This window comes from Botryllus schlosseri, chromosome 2 (genome assembly GCF_051294905.1).
Source record: "Botryllus schlosseri isolate E-star chromosome 2, Bs_hap1, whole genome shotgun sequence".
Taxonomy (NCBI): Eukaryota; Metazoa; Chordata; class Ascidiacea; order Stolidobranchia; family Styelidae; genus Botryllus; species Botryllus schlosseri.
Genome location: NC_137237.1, coordinates 7,419,755 through 7,439,391, shown reverse-complemented (window position 1 = coordinate 7,439,391; position 19,637 = coordinate 7,419,755). Strand labels below are relative to the sequence as shown.

General features: G+C 40.9%; 2 protein-coding genes across 3 annotated transcripts in view; one reads left to right on the top strand and one right to left on the bottom strand.

The window, feature by feature from the left end:
- Window positions 1-455: 455 nt before the first annotated feature.
- On the bottom strand, window positions 456-6,572 carry LOC145456204 (uncharacterized). The gene is made up of 3 exons (XM_080334297.1): window positions 6,015-6,572; window positions 1,647-1,797; window positions 456-1,577 (listed from the first exon to the last, which is right to left on the bottom strand). The coding sequence occupies exons 1-3, from the start codon at window positions 6,195-6,197 to the stop codon at window positions 1,327-1,329; spliced, it is 585 nt and encodes a 194-aa protein (XP_080190423.1). The 5' UTR covers window positions 6,198-6,572; the 3' UTR covers window positions 456-1,326.
- A 2,055-nt stretch (window positions 6,573-8,627) lies between these two features.
- LOC145455897 (uncharacterized) overlaps window positions 8,628-19,637 on the top strand; it is a 36,369-nt gene continuing 25,359 nt past the window's right edge. For both annotated transcript variants that reach the window (XM_080333935.1, XM_080333928.1), the window contains exons 1-7: window positions 8,628-8,808; window positions 11,668-11,734; window positions 14,872-15,028; window positions 15,954-16,090; window positions 17,216-17,322; window positions 19,284-19,448; window positions 19,517-19,597. In XM_080333935.1, the coding sequence (XP_080190061.1) occupies window positions 8,806-8,808; window positions 11,668-11,734; window positions 14,872-15,028; window positions 15,954-16,090; window positions 17,216-17,322; window positions 19,284-19,448; window positions 19,517-19,597 (717 nt within the window). In that variant the 5' untranslated portion in view covers window positions 8,628-8,805. The remainder of the gene's footprint in view (window positions 8,809-11,667; window positions 11,735-14,871; window positions 15,029-15,953; window positions 16,091-17,215; window positions 17,323-19,283; window positions 19,449-19,516; window positions 19,598-19,637) is intronic.

Sequence of the window (19,637 nt, the reverse complement as noted above, 5' to 3'; positions counted from 1 at the left end):
ACTAACCTGGACTTACTTCCTTGCTTCATTGGCTTCATTTTTACATTCGCTGGTTTCATTAGCTTTTCATTAGCTTAATTAGCTTTTCATTAGCTTACTTTTCATTAGCTTACTTTTTCATTAGCGTAATTAGCTTTTCATTAGCTTAATTAGCTTCATTAGCTTTTCATTAGCTTACTTTTCATTAGCTTACTTTTTCATTAGCTTACTTAGCTTTTCATTAGCTTACTTAGCTTTTCATTAGCTTAATTAGCTTCATTAGCTTTTCATTAGCTTACTCTTCATTAGCTTACTTTTTCATTAGCTTAATTAGCTTTTCATTAGCTTTTCATTAGCTTACTTAGCTTTTCATTAGCTTAATTAGCCTTTCATTAGCTTAATTAGCTTTTCCTTAGCTTAATTAGCTGCATTAGCTTTTCATTAGCTTGCATGTACAAAATAAAGGCACCCCCCGTGAGCGAATTTCCTTTCGCATTACTTTCGTCTCACTTGATGGTGAAAATGACATGTGTAACCTTATGAATCGGCACCGCCAAGGTAATTTTTGTGCGACTACTTGATTATATAAATGTCGACGTGCCAGGTATATATTACCGAGCTATAAGTTGAAAAAGTATGAAATTTTAATGCGCTATTTCGAAAACTATACGGCATTAAACATATAGAGAGTATCGAATTACGCAAAAATGGCCACATTCTGGAGTCTGCAATCTTTTGGCTGCGGGTAGTAATATCCGATGATAATATATGGGTCCATACTTAGGTCTAAACAGCTTTAGATTTTGCGTTGATGGAACATACGCACGTTTGCTATAATTTTATTTCGGTCAATACTATATATTGGTCACTCACAAAGTTATGCATATCGGATCAACACAATGCTAAAATATTCATATTACTAAACTAAATGGAACGGGCATAACCTACGTCTGAACGGGGATGTCTTGACATGTGAAATCCAGAATTTAATTATTTAGCTTTCGACGCTACTCGATTCGTACACATCGGTATATCACATTATAGACGGCAATTAAGGTATAATGAGATAACTCATTAACAGGTGTAATCTATACCAAAAATCGTTGACAAATCAAGCAATACGAAATCGCTGAATACCGTTGGAAACAAACGACTGTCCTGTCAGAGTAGGCCTACACTGCATAATGCGCGTACGTATATTGTGCAACGCCATCAACGGTACGTAACACGATGCAGCGCGCAATCTGTCATGATCTGACTATACCACGGCGTGTAGCCTACCGGATCAGTTTTCTGCGTAATCACGACTATACCCTGCCATAAATGCGATGGGGATAAACTTAAAGATCATAGAAGACATTTACGTAGATTATAGTCTTCGGAGTCGCATTCATGTAACTTAAAGCATGAAAATGTACACGCAGTTCGTATAGAACTATTACGAGCTACAATTGTGGGTAAGTTTAATCGTATATAATGGTTTATAATATACATCAAGGCATAGCTTACCCTGAAAAGGTATTTCGGGCCGTCCGAGATACTGCACATCATAACAGCTTCACTTGGAGATTTGGGAGAGGTTGCCATCGCTGTATGGACTGTTTCAGCAATTTAATATGAAGATCAATCACGAATCAATCGCAATAAAAAGAAATCACCCCACTTACAAGCGTCGGAGCGAGATTTACCCCACAGCTGTCGTTTCGTCGACGGACTTTTTGACGGTTTTCCTAAATTGGGATTTGATTCGGAACCGTCTTCGGGGGCTTCCGCTTTTGTGGCTCTTTTACGACCAAACTTCATCGCACCCAAAACAACCTGAAGTATCGAATGGTACTTAATAATCGAACACTGACGATTATACTGTCTTCCCATACAACCCAGTGCAATATCCGCATGTCTGAAAAACACTTCACCTGCATACTCATGGCGAGAAGACCAATGTACGAACGATATGAATTTGAATACGTGATTTTAAATGCATGCGCAGTGCGCACTCTACAGATTATGAATGAACTTCGAGGAAACAGCTCTGCAGATAGTATATAGTGAAAACCACGTCTTAAGAGGCGTTCACTATATCACACCCTCGGTCGCCTATGATATCTTCTATATTCTCACCCTAGAAAATCCGAGTACAAATAACCATAACCACGCATCTCATGTGACATGTCTTCATTGGCTAATATTGGCATGAGAAAACGAGAGTATATACGCGTGGAAAATGCGGGCGATGCCCATGGAATAGGTTACTTGTTGGATTTGGTTTATATCGATTGATATCGAACACGGACAACAGACCTGTTACATAACCACATTTCGTACCACTGATGTACATTGTGTCCGTTTTTGTAGTTACCCCGTCTTATCTTTTGAGGGGCGGCGTATTTGATGATTGATTGACTCAAAGCGTTTACGATTTGTAATTGAATATTTAAAGCTTATTTTGTTATACTGAAATGATTACGATCGACGCAGAACAATATAGCACATCACGAAATCTATAAGGATATGTGGTTGCAAGTGGTTAATGGTGGACTATTTATCGCACAGAAGCATAATACGGAATATTAATAACGCAAACCAATTCCAGTAGGCTACTGAAATCCGAATCTTCTAGTATCAATTTCCATGATTTGAGTCGATTTGTGAAAGTCGATGTTTTCAAGTACCGAAACGTCACGGCTCTTGCCACTATAGGCACAATGAGAATTATCGCTTTGAGACGTGCATGCCATCGCGGGGGAATTAAAGCTCATTTGTTTGCATGATTTCTTTCAAGACACATAGAAAATGCTACGCACGTTAAAGGCAGCGACATTTCTGTGCAGTAGTTTGACCTGTGGGGTTGTATCCGAACCACATATGTCGTAGTAGAGTTTGAAAATACGCTTTTATTAAAATCAACAATTTAGTTTACTGCAGTGCAAAGTCGCATAATATACGTATTTGAATTGCTTACGTCTGTCTTACTGATATGACGTTATAATGCAGTGATTACGAAACATCGATCTTTTAAAGCATCTTTTTTCGGCCCAAGTGTGCCGCGAGAGTTTTTTTTCTAGTGAGCCACAAGTCGAAAAAATCTGAGAACCACTGTTATAATAAGAGAGACTGGCATACCCGACTCAAAGCTTGATACTCTACCCGGAATCGTATCCCCCATCAGGTACTCGATTTCGCCCTGCCCTAGCAATAAGATGTCATCTTCCCGTGAGCGTTTGCTTCTTTTGAGTGTTAACGAGCTTGGATCTGCTGTAAACTATTACTCATTAAACTTGGCTTTGTGACCGGCGCGATACTCTAAACAACCAATCCTTTATTGACTCGATCGCGCTGATATCGGGTCATGGGTCGTTCCATGTCATGGTCTGGTACATGCCAATGGTAAAATAGCAGAATTTTCTTCAACACCTCGGCGTCTTAGAACAGTGGTTCTCAACCGCCGGTCCGCGGACCGGTACCGGTCCGCGACGACATTCCTGCCGGTCCGCGAGGTATATTACAATTTTGTACTTTAATTTTAAGATGCAATGTTGAAGGCTTGTCCTCTGATAAAGTAATTAAAACATATAATTTTAATCTGATTCAAAACTTCGTGAGGTAACATTAGGGCTGGAAACATGTTCGACTTGACTTGAAGCTCAAGACGTTTCATTTGACGGCATGCGAGCGACAAATACAGAACAGATACGAGCTCACTCATCGCGAAACAGCGCAGTTTGATCAATGGTTTTCGATCATTTATTTTGTGCAGGACCGTAACTTGGGCACCCCAAACCGCCCAATTGGAGAGGGGCCGAGCTTGAAATGGGCTCAAAATTATTTCGCAAATGAACATAAATCATAACGTTTTATTTGAAACTTTTCCCAGTATTCTTCAATTTCTTTTCGGGCTTTGCACGATTTAGTGTCCCTAAATGTCTTGCTTATTAGGTGCCCTTCTCCAAGAGATACGCATGATTTATATGCATTACCGCACCACGACGTATCCACACATAATGACGTTCAGGTTAACATATGGGACTCAGAAATTTGGCCAAAAATTCAACCGCGAGAAGACCGCTTCAGTCGTGAATGATCGAAAATTGTCGCTATTGTCGCGATAAACTACATAAACTCTCTGCTTACGCTGAGTAGAATGGATGTGATCACAAGTAAAGGTGAAAACATCCACCCAAGTGTAGGGTTTTGGGGCGAAGCCCCCGGAAGTTTGGCTTAATGCCCTGTGGGGGTCCCAAGACCAACGTTTTTGGAGTGGGCTGACGAATTGCTTTTTCGGCCCGGATTTGCGGATGGCCGGTATAGCTGCTGTAATGTGGATTCTTGCGGCACGCATTGTAGGCCTATTCGTAATTTCCAGAGTAGCATGCGTCTGGTGGCAGTGGGCAATGAGCAAGGTAGCACGACAAGGTGATTGGTTCGACTCCGACACGTTTCTTCTCTTGATATTGTCAAAGAGAAGAATATTATTGGAGTGGGCGTGGCCGTTTAAACCCACGACCTTCAGCGCGAAAGACTGTAAACGACCCTCGGCAGTAGCACGTTTATCTGGAAAAGGCAATTTTACCTCGACCCGGCAGACTCACTACCATACAATCACATGGATGCCATCATTACTATAATTAATTACGATCAAAACCCTCCAAATGTCCCTGTCTAGCATAATATAATTGCAAAAAACGGTTGCATACTTTACATTTTTGCTTCATTTCAATTTGGACATTTCACTGGTCCGCCAGACACTTTTTGAAATTTTACCGGTCCGCGAGGCGAAAAAGGTTGAGAACCACTGTCTTAGAACATGATGCTTAATCCGTCGGAAGCAAAAAAGCGGGCGTTAAGTTACGTAGTTTAATCTCCTCGCCATGTGATCCGCGAAAGCGGTGTCATTTAAAAAGCATAGAACGAAAGTGGGTCGTGCTAGAAGTCGGGCGATCAGTAATCACAATAACAAATATCTGGCGTAAACGGTCATGGTAGTCGAAACTCCAAGAATACAACAAAACGTAATTTGATGCCCATTTGGGCGCATATTGTTGATAAACGTTTGGTCTATATCAGGGGTCGCCAACTCAAAACTGGTCGCGGTCCTCTTTTCAAAATTTTGTAGAGGCCGCGGGTCGCAAGAATGCAATGTCGAGACATAATAGGCCACACAGTTGAGCAACCACGTTTTAAAAACTTTACGCCGGTACAACGGTGTGATTCTAACATGAGCGATGGGCATAGCTACCACTAAATGAGTATTATTTTATTAAAGCGGTACAAATGCTGCGCACGATACCTGACTACGATTTTCAGCGACTAAAGAATCGATATTGGGGCTAGCGATGTGCGATACACGTTACCATCTGAAAGACTGTCTCCCCCTAAAGCTTGATCTTGTGGGGAAGCACTTAGCCGTTTTCTAAGCGTCTCGGTCTTGGCATTGTCTGAACAATTGCAGGTCAATGCAATGTGTCTATTTATAACAGCTGATTCTCCTCGATCGAATGATGTTGCCATCACCGTAGCCGTTTCAGCAATAGTCAAGAATAATGATGTTGGGCACAAGCGAATAGCTTATTTTGAAACAACGACAATACTTTGAAACTGAAATCAAATTCAGCATTTCAAATTGCTTTACTTATAGTATTCTTCCGAAATCTCATATCGGCTCGCGGCCGCAAAATATGACCTTGCGGACCGCATGCGGCCCGCGTGTTGGTGACCCCTGGTCTATATAGTAAAGCATATATAATGTGTTGCCACATTGTCTGCACCCTTTGTGACCGGAAAGGTCGATCGAATTCGGAACTTCGCACACCCACTGGAGTCTTGCAACCCGTAAATTTACATGATATTTGATAATGAAAATGTTCCAATACTGACCAGTGTACATGCAATTTACCCTGATCGCGCGATTCAATTGAACTTGTGCGTCAAGTCACACTACAAAAATAGTACATGTATAACCCGACACGACAGTGTATTCGTGCATAACCGGTAACCGAACGCGATTTCAGCCATGACCTATTCAATTGGTACCTTACCTGAATCACCGAGCTGTTGGCTCGGTGTTCACGACATTTGCTCGGGGTTTGAAAACCATCCTCCAGCATTTTAGTCGACACAGATTCAGAACTCTGAGAACCACTGATATCATCCTCTCCCTCAAGATTTGTACGTACGGTCCGTTGGAGGTCCGGAGTTTCTCCGTCTTTATGTCTCCGCATTTTAACGATTCATCAGTACGAGTAACTAATCGATGGTATTATTTCTGAACAGGTCAATATCCCTGTAACTGATACGTTACATTGTTTAAACTTTTGTCGCGATCGTTGTGTCGTAGCAAGACCATGCGTCGTAAACGTTACTCTTATTGACAAAGTAGTGTCGCCAGTCGAGTATATATATGCGTTCCGATTCAAAAGCCACTCGTCACAGTTCTCAGACACTTTGCATCTTTAATTGCCCTTTCAGACTAAAGACTTTCTGCCTTTAGTAAAAAGTAAGGTTATATATTACATATTCTGAATACAACCTCACTCGAGCCTGTAGATGCCTTTATCAGGCAATAACAAGCACAATTACTTATCCACTGACTTATATAATAGTTTGACATAGAGTAGCAGGCCCTGTGTCACACGCACGGATTCTCATACTGGCCAAGTATAAGCAACCGGTGTAATAGTAGCCTACCAAATGAATATATGCGTTACTACTGATTTCTATTAGTTTCAAACTCCGCTAGATTGCAAGTGAAACCACGTAATGATAGATTAGGATTATAGTCGAGTCGACTTGGCCAAAGCTAATAATCTAACACCCACATCTGCATAAACAGAGGCCTAAACAGTGAAAAATCGGGAGAACTTTAGGAGAGAAACCATATTCGTACAGTTAGACCGTATAATTTTTTCTCTTAATTATCAGTAACTGCGCAGTTAATGGGGGTATGCGATCGTAATGATTTCCGTATCTCCAAAGAACCGATAATTAAGAACAGAAACTCGAGACCAGAGCCAAGTGATCGTCGAATGGCTAGAATTGCTATTCTATAGTAATCGTCGGGAAGCGCGACGGAGGTCTGAAGCTAACCGCGGTCAGGTCGTTCCGACCCCTTGATTTCGAACATCAGGAAACGGTAGTATTGTCGAACTTGATAAATATGTTGTGAGAAATACGCATCAGAGTAGCCTACTTCACATACAGAAGACGTCAATATTGATGTGAATACAAACCTAACTTAAGCCAGGTCGAGATGAGACCTCTTGAGATTGACTCATTTTGAATAACTCCGAGTAGTAAAACGACGGTTGGCTAATTACTCAACAACCCCAGATACGAAATCACAACTATTTCCAGTGCACATGTGTGCTAGTGAAATACAGAAACAAAATCCGAAACATAACTTGAACAGTGACATGTTTCGATACAATGCCTGGCTAACAACTTTCTGAAATACGATTATAGCTCGTGTTTGTCTATCTATGTCTTTGTCTTGTCTACTCTATATACTCCATCGAATGTAACATAACATATACAAGTTATAGATAATGATATGAAATGCTGGAAACGGAAGTCCGCCATCATAGTTAAATACAGTGTACTGAAATCATATTAGCCGGAAACTAGCCTATTAATAATACAAATACATCTCGCATCGCAGGAAAACTGTGCGATTACGAACATATCTCCGCGCCGAAGACGTAGCCCGAAGGGAGCGCATTTGGCTTCACTTAGCAAGCCATCGGCAAAAGGTGAAAGTATTGACCTATCTTTAACAATACACAGTATTATACACTACCGGTAATTTCAGCCTGTTTACTAGATTGATTTGTGGGAGAGAATTTTGTGAAGAAGGGTCAGATATGAATGATTCACGTTTGGATTTCCTTACCCCACCCCGTCTCAGCAATCCCCGGTTCTTGGTACGCACGAGTGCAAACCGCTATGGACACTAGGTTTAGAATGATTTGTCGCGCGGGAATAATCGAATTCATAATCGACAACGATAAAATGTTACCGATGGAAGCAAAAATATTGTAATGCAATCGGTAAGTCAGTAAATAAATTGTTTTCAGTAATCTACTTCACTTTGAGAAAGCTAGTTCCGCTTACTTTGGTTAGCTATCTCTAAATATCTGCAGTGGGACATAATGTCATTGAAAATGAATGTTACTGCTTATAAATAATAAACGTTTCAGGGAAGTGCGAGTGAACAACGCTAGACAACGGGTCATTCATGGAGAAAAGCCATCCTCGCTCAGTTGTCTAGGATCGGATAAAACAGTTTATGATGACATGATCTCATTTAGCGGCGAAACACGTGTACATAATTTCCCGCGCGGTGGTGCAGCGGCGCAAGCGTAGCTTTGGTGAGCTTTCGTTGAAAGCTGTCTCGTCCACTGAGCTGTCTCGTCACGCAGCTGGGCGTAAGTTCTGCGCAGCCGCGTGGTCGCGGCCGTTCGTTGATTATTGCGGGTCGCTCGAAATTACGATGTGCGCATGGACGTTTATTGGTATTTGAATGCCATAAGACAGATGAAGGAAATTTTCGATTGGAAAGAGATATAACATCCATAATTTGTTTATAAACAATATAATATAAATAATACCGCTAATGTTGCCAATTTGGACTAAATTTTTACAATATTTTACAATTTTAAGCTAGCTCCACCACTCGTTGCTAAGAGGTTACCCGTTGGGTACACTGGCGGTCAGAGCGGACAGTTTCGGGCGTTTACGGCGGATTTGTGGAAGGCACTGGCGATCGCGAAGGAAGAGCTGATTTCGCCAGGATTATATGCAAAGTAGTTCTTTTGGGAAGACCCACGTATTATGGTGAGTGATATGTTACTCGTTGGTAAAAATCCGAAAAGTATCTTGCGCAAAATTACACGTTGAACAACGGTCGAAGATCACATGCTGGCAACGGCATTTTGCGATAATTTAAGATAATATCTGATCGAATTTAACATTCCTTGTAACGTAAAAGTTATTTAGAACTTACTTGAAGCTCTTTTAATTCTCTCAGGGTTCCGTGAATACATATTCACATTTATTATAGTCAGTTTAGTGAATAATGGAACCTTGCTCGAATGCAAAGATGCTTCTTTGCATTATACTATATGATCTAGCTGTTGGAAGTATCTGTAAAATATATGAAATCTGGTAAAAAAAATATCTGTTAATGTCAACACGTTTTTTACAAGATTTGTTGCTATGTTAACTATATTCTGTGATCTAAGATCCCTGACCATTGCCTTTTTGTCTTATGTGATGTTCAGTCTATCAGTCACATGATAAGCTATCAATTTGCTGATACTGACCCTGTTTCATGCACCGATTATAGTCAAAAGTGTTGTAACATTAAATTGCAGCACCTATTATATGCTTAAACCGATGTTACGTTTACTGCTGAAAGAAACGTTAGTATATGTATGCTGACTGCTAGTTTACTGCGTCTCGGCTTGCTGTGTCGAATTTTTGATTGATCATTGCAAGCGGGCAAGGGGTACTCACTTGAATAATGCTTCATGATATAGCATTGCCGCTGTCAGGTGCTGTTGCTGTTCACAGTTCCGTTCTCAAACACTACTACACATACACTAAACACTACTTGATAACTTCGTTCATGTTTCTGTCATTTATCTATGCATGTAAATGTAAATATTACTTTACATTGATCTTTCAATCATGTTGTGCGTAAAATCACCGGCTCAGTGGCTTCATTATTGTCTGTGTTTAGTTTCTCACTTTAGTTTCAAAATCGATAAGCCTACTGTCATAATGTCAATATGTCTAAGAGTAAATGTAATCTATCGATGTCACGAGGGAGAGTACCACTCCACTTTAGTTTTGTCTAACTATGTCTGTACCTGTAATAACATTTGACTGTCATGTTACAATCCAAAGTCGCCCCCGTTTGAATAGTTTGCACAGTAGTCGATCAGGACATTCAAGCATAGACATCTACTGCATGTCGTCAAAACAATGCAATAAAGTAGCATTCTAGCATGTAGCACAGACCCATTCATTATTGGACACATATGATTACATCGAGTCACAATGCCCGATTGAATCAAATTCTTTTCATGGATTGTTGTAAGTTTTTATAAGTTATGGAGTAGGCCTATTGAATAGGCTCTCTGTAGTGTGGACTGGATTCAGACATTTTGAGCGCTTGTGACCCTGACAGTCAAATAAGGCAAAAATGTTAACTAAGTGTCAATACCTTTGTTTCATAGCCGGATGCTTCATTTTCTAAGCTTAGGCTATAGATTGTATATGTATATTGTTATATATTAAGGATCATTAGGGATCTATTCTATCAACACCTTCTTTCACAAACTGATTGATAAAAATGCTATGATTGGCTGATTGAATAGTTATAAATCACTAACCCGTTGGTGACAACGATATAAGTAGACATTTCTATGATTCCTTCGTATTATCATTCGTGATAGGGTGTTGGCCATATATGTTGTGAGCAATATAGGAGATCTTCCTGGATACTTTGAATTTTGTTGTTTAATATATCAAATCACCATTCAAGTTTCCACAGATAAGATTTACTCAGCAATCGCATGTTTTGATGGTTCTGCTAGGGGGATAGTAGCCTGTAATCCACTAAAATCATTGCTGGAGTAGAACTGTGTTAGGTCACATTGCTGTAACTCTATGATCGCATCGCAATGGTCAGGCCCACTGGCTTCTTCAAAACACACTGTATAGGCTATAAGACTGTTTGTCATGCGGTTAACTAGAAAAGTCCAGTAACCTTGATGTGTCTCGTGAAATGGCCACATTTCCATATCAATGGGTAATGTTTCGTGATACTGCAACTATTTCCGTCTTAATGACTAAGATAGCACTCTGCTTGCATAATTAGGAATCCATTCAACAGCAGTTAATACAGTAGTCCACAGTAGGTACATATCATTCTACTGACCGTAATAGCCTCGAGGTGTGTATTTGTCCCCAGGCAGGAGACAAGACAGTTGTTTGCTTCTGGCTAATATCGCTTGACATGTGGAGTTTCTTTGGTATAGTATTGATTAGTTTGGGATTTGACCAATTTCATTTCCCTGTCACCATCTTTGATATTACTCAGTTGATGTCCTCAGAAGTTGACCAGAAGGTTTTTGTGTAGAAAAGATCCCACTATCATTCTAGTATTCATCTAATATGTGTAGCATCACATGCTATGTGTACCATATGTCTGCGTTCAAATCTAGAGTCTTCGGGCGGTAAAGATTATTTGAGTTCGATTAAACCATAGCAATTGTGCAGGCAGATTTCATGGATTGTATGATGTATGTTTGATTCGGTCCAAAATTCATGTATGCCATGTCGATATTTACATAACAGAAATCGCAGCATCACAAGTGATGTGGTTAAACGGGAGCTCACTTTACGTTTTGGTGAGAAGTTTTCCAGAACTCGAATTGAATAGATTCTGTCGTGAAATAAGATGTCTGAATATCCGTGTTTACCCCACATCTCCTTCATTTTGATGTTCACGGTGTTTATTATTACTTGCTCCTGGTATGTAATTTTCAAACCTGAATTATCAACGAACCAATCAGCGATTCAATATTCTTTTGCTTGACATGTTGGCCAATAGCCACTTTGCTATTGATGATTTTTATCGCATCATGCTAATGAATTAATTAATATTTCTTGCGTCATATTTTGCAGATTATGAATGGAGTTGAAGTAGACATAACTTCTACAGCCAATGCAGCCCATATTCCAATTATGCCTGGTGAGTGTTCTCCTTTTAACTAAAGTTTCAAAATTTGTGCACTGGTATTTCGGAGCAGTATGATGGCATACATGCCAATTGCCCTAGTGCGCTGTTCCTGCTAGATTGAGTAAAGTAGTGGTGTCATGGAATCTCAGCTTGGGAACGTCACATGGTTTCTCTGGGAGGTATTTATTAACCAGAGCAGGAACCTCGTACTGCATCACTTTACGCTTATTGTTTGCTCACAAATCATTGAGTGGCTTGAACTAAGTTGGCATAGGTTTGCTAGTTGTACTGATTCGACACCATATTGCCACATTGCATAATGTGCCTGCGTTAAACAATTGAATTTTTCCACTTTATTGCCACATGAAATAGATAATATTCACAAATGCACCTCGTCTTAATGATGACTTTTCGACCTGTTTCAAGTTCTTCGAAGTTGTTTCATTTCGTATTGTTGGTCAGTTGAATGATTTGTCCTCTTATTGAGACTCGAGATAGATTGATAGACACCATAGAACATTGTCACTTCACTTGACGACTCTTAACAGCTGTGGGATGTGATCAGTTGAAGGTGGGGATTTTGACACTACACCAATGTTCCGTTAGTAGGTTTCAGTTATTAAAGTCGTAGTGGTGTACGGTAATTGAACTGTTATGGTAATTATGAAATTATGCGTAAATTCTTGATGATAACTACCATATTTAGGTAGGCTGCGTCTGCTTGGATATAATTAGACTACCTGAGATCGTCGTGTCATTGTGCTGGGTGGTGGCGTTCTCTAGGGGGTTGCTACGTTGTTCATGTGAAGGAAGTTCATAGCAGATATACCATGGTATGAATTGTTTACGGGAGACTTTGTGCAAAAACATTTGTAAGTTGGAATATTGATTCCTCGGGTATTCTACGCTTGCCACTCATCAGTGCATCAGTAGGAATAATGATGTATTGTTGCTGGTTTACTTGCAAGACGGTAGCCCTTTCCCGATTTCTGGGACCAGTCTCCTTTGATCCCATTTGAGGTGTCTTATTACATTCCGACATGTGCAGCTAGCTAGGCTTTTCCATTGAAATTCTATACCATAATTGCTGCGTTTTCGAACGCTTGCTCGATCTGATATCAAACCCGAAATTTCTAGTGGCGTTCGATGGTATTTGATTTTCTGTAATAATTTCGATTTTGCTGATGTAATTTGAGTCATAACTTTCTAGTCAGCGTAAATGTATTTCGCTTATTCGGTAGCGTTTCCTTCTGTGTTAGCTCACACTGCTCCAACTGATGCATTATCAGAGCTACTAATCGATTAAAAATTAGTTTGCTGTTTGCTAGGGTTATTGTCGAATTAGGCATGGTTAGATGAAGATTGTGTCACCAAGAAGTTGATCTGATTGCAATGCAGACATTATTGAATAGTAATGGTCAGGGTGTTGACTTTTGTTGGTAATAAAATTCAGTAGATTTTCATGGGGACTGTCATTTCAGCTTGGCATTTGTAACTGCAGTGTTTTAAGCTGTTCGATATTGACAATTAGATTGCATATGTTGTCATGGGGTCAAACTGGATTTTGATACAGTGCCGTGTCCTCAATGACAAATTGTGTTCATGATGAATAGTGCATGAAAAAGAACATGCAGAGCATGGGAGTCCACTCTCCAACCTAGTTTTCTCGCAAAACAAGGCAAGGCACACTATTTAACAACAAGCCCTGAATTATTTTTCTGGCAAATGTTTCAACGCAATACAGAATGCCCTATTCAATATGAAGAAGGCCTAAAAGTTGGCGATTTCATGAGTATAAACACCTTACCTGACCTTCCCTGCTTGCTGGATTTGGCGTAATATCTCGTTCAGTGGAACTGTGGATTTTAACTGGTGGGTCGTGGCCCACTGATGTGCCACACGAGGGTTTTAATATGGGCCACAGAGCCAGTTTGAAAAATTATAAAGCTCCTAAGTCGAGTTCTTCTGGTTATTCCACCAAAAATATATCCATTTTTCAAATTTGGTTTCATTTTGAGACTTTCATCCGCTCGTAAAAGGGGCTGATATACAATGAATGCCGTGATACGTACAAGCTTGATTCTAATATCAACCTAGTGGGGTAAGGACGAGGCGAAGAGGAGGCTATCCACATGCTGTCATACTTCATGCACTAGTATTCCCCAACCAAACCCAAACTCCCGAACAGCATCGACAGATGTTATGAAACAGGACTGCTCTCGGGTTCTTTGCTATTTGTGACAAGAATGTGCGCAGATTTACTTAACCTGAAACCAAGGGAAAAGCAATGTAATAATCCAAGGGTTATCATATCATATATGTTGTCCAATTCTCACTATTATGTCCTAGTTCTTTCTATGTTTTGGGTAGAACTTTGAGAGGTGGGCCACAGGATATTTTAGAAACGGAAAGGTGGGCCACTGCCATGTAAGGAACCATTGCATTTGATAGTAGCTTTGCACTGTGATTTAAAGTGATTGGGGAGTTTGAATATTCCTGAGGCACCGTACTGTATTGAGTCAATTTTTCATTAAATACTTCTGATTTTCTGGTGGTACTGCGCTGCCAATATGCTCTGCGTCATTGTAGTTCATGTTGAAATATTGTGATAAAACTTAATTTAAAACTTCCATTTTTTCTTCGTATAGATAAAGCGTGACTGTCATGAGAAGGAGTTATTCTGATCAGTTCAATTAATGATAGGCCTGAGAAACGAGAAATATCTAGGATGATAATATTGATTTGTTAGGCCAATATCACCCTTCTACATGAATAATCCCTGTGTTGTTAGTGTTTCACCTGTTCACTGTGGTAGTGATGGCCTGCTGCAACATTTTTTGATATTGAAGTCACGAAAAATATCACCATGGGGAACACATTTCTATTGTACTTGGAATGCATCATGGTATAGATATTGTACTTCTATTGATTGACCAATAACCAAGTGTGGCAAATGGCATTCTGATGCATCTGTTTTGTAATCCTGCTGTTGAGTATTGATCAACCTAGTTCTAGGATTATCTCGTATGATCATAGTCCTCAGTTCTGTCTGTGACCCACATTACTGACATTAGTTATCATCCTCTCCTCTAATTAATAATAACCACGTAATTCAAATGGTGTTTCATTAGATGTCTTTTGTGTTGCAGTGGATGAACATGTAGTGTCCTCGAGCAACGAAATTGGCATGGCCGATATGTCTGGTGTCAGGATGGATGAAGATGTGGGGTTGGAAGTGAAGCCCGAGGAAGACATGGACAAACTTAAAGAACGGCTAAGACACCAACTTGAATATTATTTCTCAAAGTACGTGTATTTGAATCAATTTACTTTTTGTGCGACGCTGCTACTCACCCACAAGCATTTGATTCAAACATGGCCCATGGACACTGGGCTTCTAGAAGCTCATTCCTGGTGTAGTGTTTTCCATTAAGCATTGACAGCAACATTAGGATAGGAATCCTTAATATGATCAACTTCTGGCTGAGAATTGCCCGTGGCCGGCAACTTGTTTCTTATTCTGCAACATCATGTAATACTGCTGTACGACCTCACTTGAAATGATGGTACCAGATCAGTACAAGTCTGCTACTCCCGCATACATGATTAGACCCGTTAAAATGTTAATGAATGTGATTTATGCCGATCAGCCGTGGATGATCAGTGATTTTAAACCTTGCCAATTAGTATTAGTTGTGCAGCACCGGTTTTTAGTCTAGTGCAGTCTGACCAACTTGCCTTATAAACACGCAGTTAGGTTGTCAAGGAGTTCTTGAGAATTTGAGGCAACATCGTGCGAAGTTTCTTCCTGTTGTGGTGACCAACTCGAATTCTCTCATCCTGAAACAGGAATAGGGATTGGCGTTCAACTTCCTGTAAATGTGTGGCCACCTTTAGCGATACTGTAATTGTTACCGGTATTAGTACTGAGACTGTGTTTGCAGTTGATTGGTACAAAGGCTGCTTGAACTACTAGTTTTGAGGCAAGTTCCCGTTCGAATATTCCTGAATAATGCCTTTTCAAAATTTAACTTCCCCAATAACTGTTTTAGATTTATATCCCAAGCGCATATTTTGTGGCTATTCAACAAGGCATTCGCGCAAACTCATTTCTAATGACTTGATGCCTCACACGTGCGAGTTATTGAGCTGCCATATTTGTGGCCGAGTCTGCCTGCTTTGTGTTTACTTTTCTACTGTTTGCTCATGCCGCTCTTCTCGCGTTTATCAGTCAGAACCTGGCGAAAGACGATTACTTGAAATATCAGATGGACGAACAACAGTACGTGCCAATTCGGACAATAGCCACGTTTAATCTCGTCCAAAAACTCACTACGGACATCGATCTTATCACGGAGGTGTTGAAATGTGAGTACATCGTCTCCGGGACTAGGAAATGGTAATCTGTATAGTAGGAACTTGCAGCATTGACCCGTTACATTGCCCGGTTAGTTGTAGTTGTAATCCGAAGGCTGTGCCCCTTTTGGCTGTGACTGGCCCACTTGCCCATCCAGTGACGCTACATTAGTGCTTCTCACCACGTAGTAACTTTAATGATGGCAGTATATCACCAAGTCTCAAATGAATTGAGTTTGAGTGAACTGAATCTGTAAATTTCATTCAATTGGTAATAGCGTAGGTTACCTCACATTCACTGGTCAACATGGCTGGTGCCATTACGAAAATCCCGTGTATCGCTCTGACAGTAAATTTTGTTACACGCTCTGAAATGTTGATTAGATTTAATTGAGAACAGCCGCAAAGTCGACACAATGCAAATTCAGGGTGAATTGTTTTACTCAATCCAAGTGTTGTACCCTAAAACTGGTTTTAATGGTGCTCACAGATAAGGCTGTGAAGCAGAGCGTCATGCTGTACGACGTCATCGAATATCAGTCAATAAATACACTTGAGGGTTTACTTTAATTAACAACTGTCATTTGTTAAATGTAGATGCGTTCCACTGGGAAGCCTCCTGTGCTGTGCGTATCGTTGGTTGAAAACCACTGCTTTCGTGGGTGAATTTATCAATTGGAAATTACAAATCAAATGTGCGTGCTTTATAAAGCACTGTTGATGTGGAGATTCCAGTATCCATTTTCTTGGGTTGGTTTAAAAAATTTGGTTAAACTAGAAATTTTCATCATTAAAAAAATAATAGTATTTATGGGGCCAAATTTGGTTACTGCGCCAGTGCGCCATGACCAACCATCGTTTTGCATTCATGCCCATGAGAGAGACGAAGCCTGTTACAGATACATTGTCAATTCATAACAACAATGATGACACTAATTTACTGGAAACCGGTCAGCTTTATAGATATGGCTAGGATAAAACGATGGTCATATAATTTGGAAATAAAATACAGGGAAGTGGTTGTGAAAACACTCGAGCAAACCATAACTAGATTACCAACAGAGACTGTCCCCCGCGAAAAATCGCCCTACGGCCTAGTGGCGAATGGTGACAATACAATTTGCGTTAATTTCTCAGCTTCGACTCTCGTAGAAGTCGACGAAAAAGGAGAGAAGGTCCGACAAAGCCAGACGAATATCGCCGCCTTGATTCTGAGAGAAATCCCAGAGGACACACCCGTGGAGGTGAGAGGTCGCGTCTGGGCTTGAGCGCGAGTATTTACAAGCCGCTCTCTCGGTCCAATTCACGACGCAACGTGTTACGGAGTACTGTGTTAGAAGTTGCCCGTGGCTGGCCTGAGATATCATTGGTGGCCTCACTACTACTGGACAGTACGACTTTGCCGTTGTGCTGATGAATTATTGAGATTGTGTACTTGGAAAGCAATGGCAAGCTCGGATTGCGTGAACGTTATGGAAATTCCTCTGGCGAGTAAGCGGCTATGCTGCTTCCTTTGTAGCGTACACGTATCACATTTCGGCTTATCAACTGTTAGCCCATTGTTTGTCGTGTGGATTTCACTTGGAAATAATCATTTATTCACATTACACCCGGCCCGGGTGTGATTATCATATCGACACACCACGCTCGTCCTGATTTTTTACTCCTTATTCGGTACAGGCTTATACTGCTGCTGAGTGCCCCAAGGTTTTCTAGCTTACTGTCCTCTGGTCAATAGTTCCGATTGATGGACAATGCATTTGACCTAGTTTCCCTGGTTGGATGTAATCCCGTTATCGCAGATCATCTGCCAGTAAAACTGCACTCAAGTCACTGCAAAAACTACAACATAAAGTACTCCGAATCATAGCTAGGGCCCCAAAGGGGCCTGGCTGCCCATCCAACAAGTCGCTGCTGAAGAGATTCGGCGTCCTAAACATAGAAGATATACGGAAACTAGAAATCGCCAAGTTTATGTATCAGTTCCACTGCGGTCGTTGCCCCGAATATTTCAATGACTTCTTTACCTCGGAATCAAAAGCGCACAAGTACAACACACGCGCGTCCACGTTGTCCAAATATCATATGATCGACCGAAAAGATCATCGCTCTATCAAATATGCCGGACCTGATGTGTGGAACAGTATCCCGCCGGCCATCCGACAGTCCACGAGCATGTCCACATTCAAGTCGAAATACAAGCAACTACTACTAAATAAATACAGTCCATCCTCAAGATTACCGGACCACGGCTGACCTATCGATCTCGCTTCCCATGACATGCCGCCCTATTTCTTGTCGCTTTCTTTTTCTATACTATCTTCTTTACTTTCATTCAGTGTGCATGCCTCCTCTTTACATCGCCTAGGCCAAGGTGGGTGTCAGATTCCATAGACTACTCCTTGTCGCTTCGACATCTTCCTGTCTCTTCATTGTATCGCATTTTTTGTGGTGTATTGAACTGATAAAATTGCTAATAAACCAATGATGATGATGATGATGATCTGTAAATCTCCATGGCAGATCTCCCTTGGTAATGATCATGAATCAAATTGACAGTTCCCCAATCAATTTTCTTGTTTTACGGAAGCATATTGCATATATCTACGGTGTATTTTACAGCACCTTTTGAAGGGATCAATTCAGTGTGCCAAAGCTAATATCTAATATTGCATCCACCCGACACTAAATCTATGCATAAATTGTTTAATCTGGGGCACGCGGACTAGTTTTATGGCGTCCTCGATATTACGATGTTGAAACTACAACTGTGAACTTCAAAACTGACCACATTGTCCTTGTTTACAAGATCTGTCCTTATTTTTGACTTGTGTCCCTTTCTAGCTCGCCGCGAGTCACAATAGCCACACTGACGATATAAAAACTAATAAGGTTGAACTCCAACCGGTAATCAAGTTGTGACGAGGGCTGAGGGACAACGATGACCGTTTTTCAGTCATCAGCTGCCCAAATTCGAGGATGGGCTATGTAGAATTTAGCCCCGGCTGTGCAGTTTTTAAATATGTCTGACCTAATCATAGTAGGGGCCCCATGCAGTCACCCATTCAATTTTGTTGTCCCGACCTGACTAGAGCAAGGTTGAGAACCTCTCGCGTGACTCTAGAAGGCAAGTTCAGACATCCTATAAAATGCACTGTGGGATAACCAATGAACACCGATTGAACAAGACTGAAATCTCGTTCAGAGTGTGAAGGGTCTCTTCGACGGTGACGATTGCCCAAAGTTTCTGTCGTGCCAATTCGCCGCCAACACAAGCTGGTACGTGACTTTCGAGTCGGAGAACGACGCCCAGGAGGCGTACCGGCATCTCCGCGAAAGAGTGAAGAACTTCCTCGGCAAACCCATCATGGTAAGGAACTAACCTTTTATAATCCTGCTGCCAATGGTCTTAGAATCGTTGTTTTACTCTGCGATCAGGCACGAATCAAGTCAAAGACGCAGTACATGTCCACACTTCATTCCAAAGGACCGCAGCCGCAGTCGGCGATACCAGGACAGGTATGGAGTGTTTCGATGTGTTTATACCAGTGAATTTGGC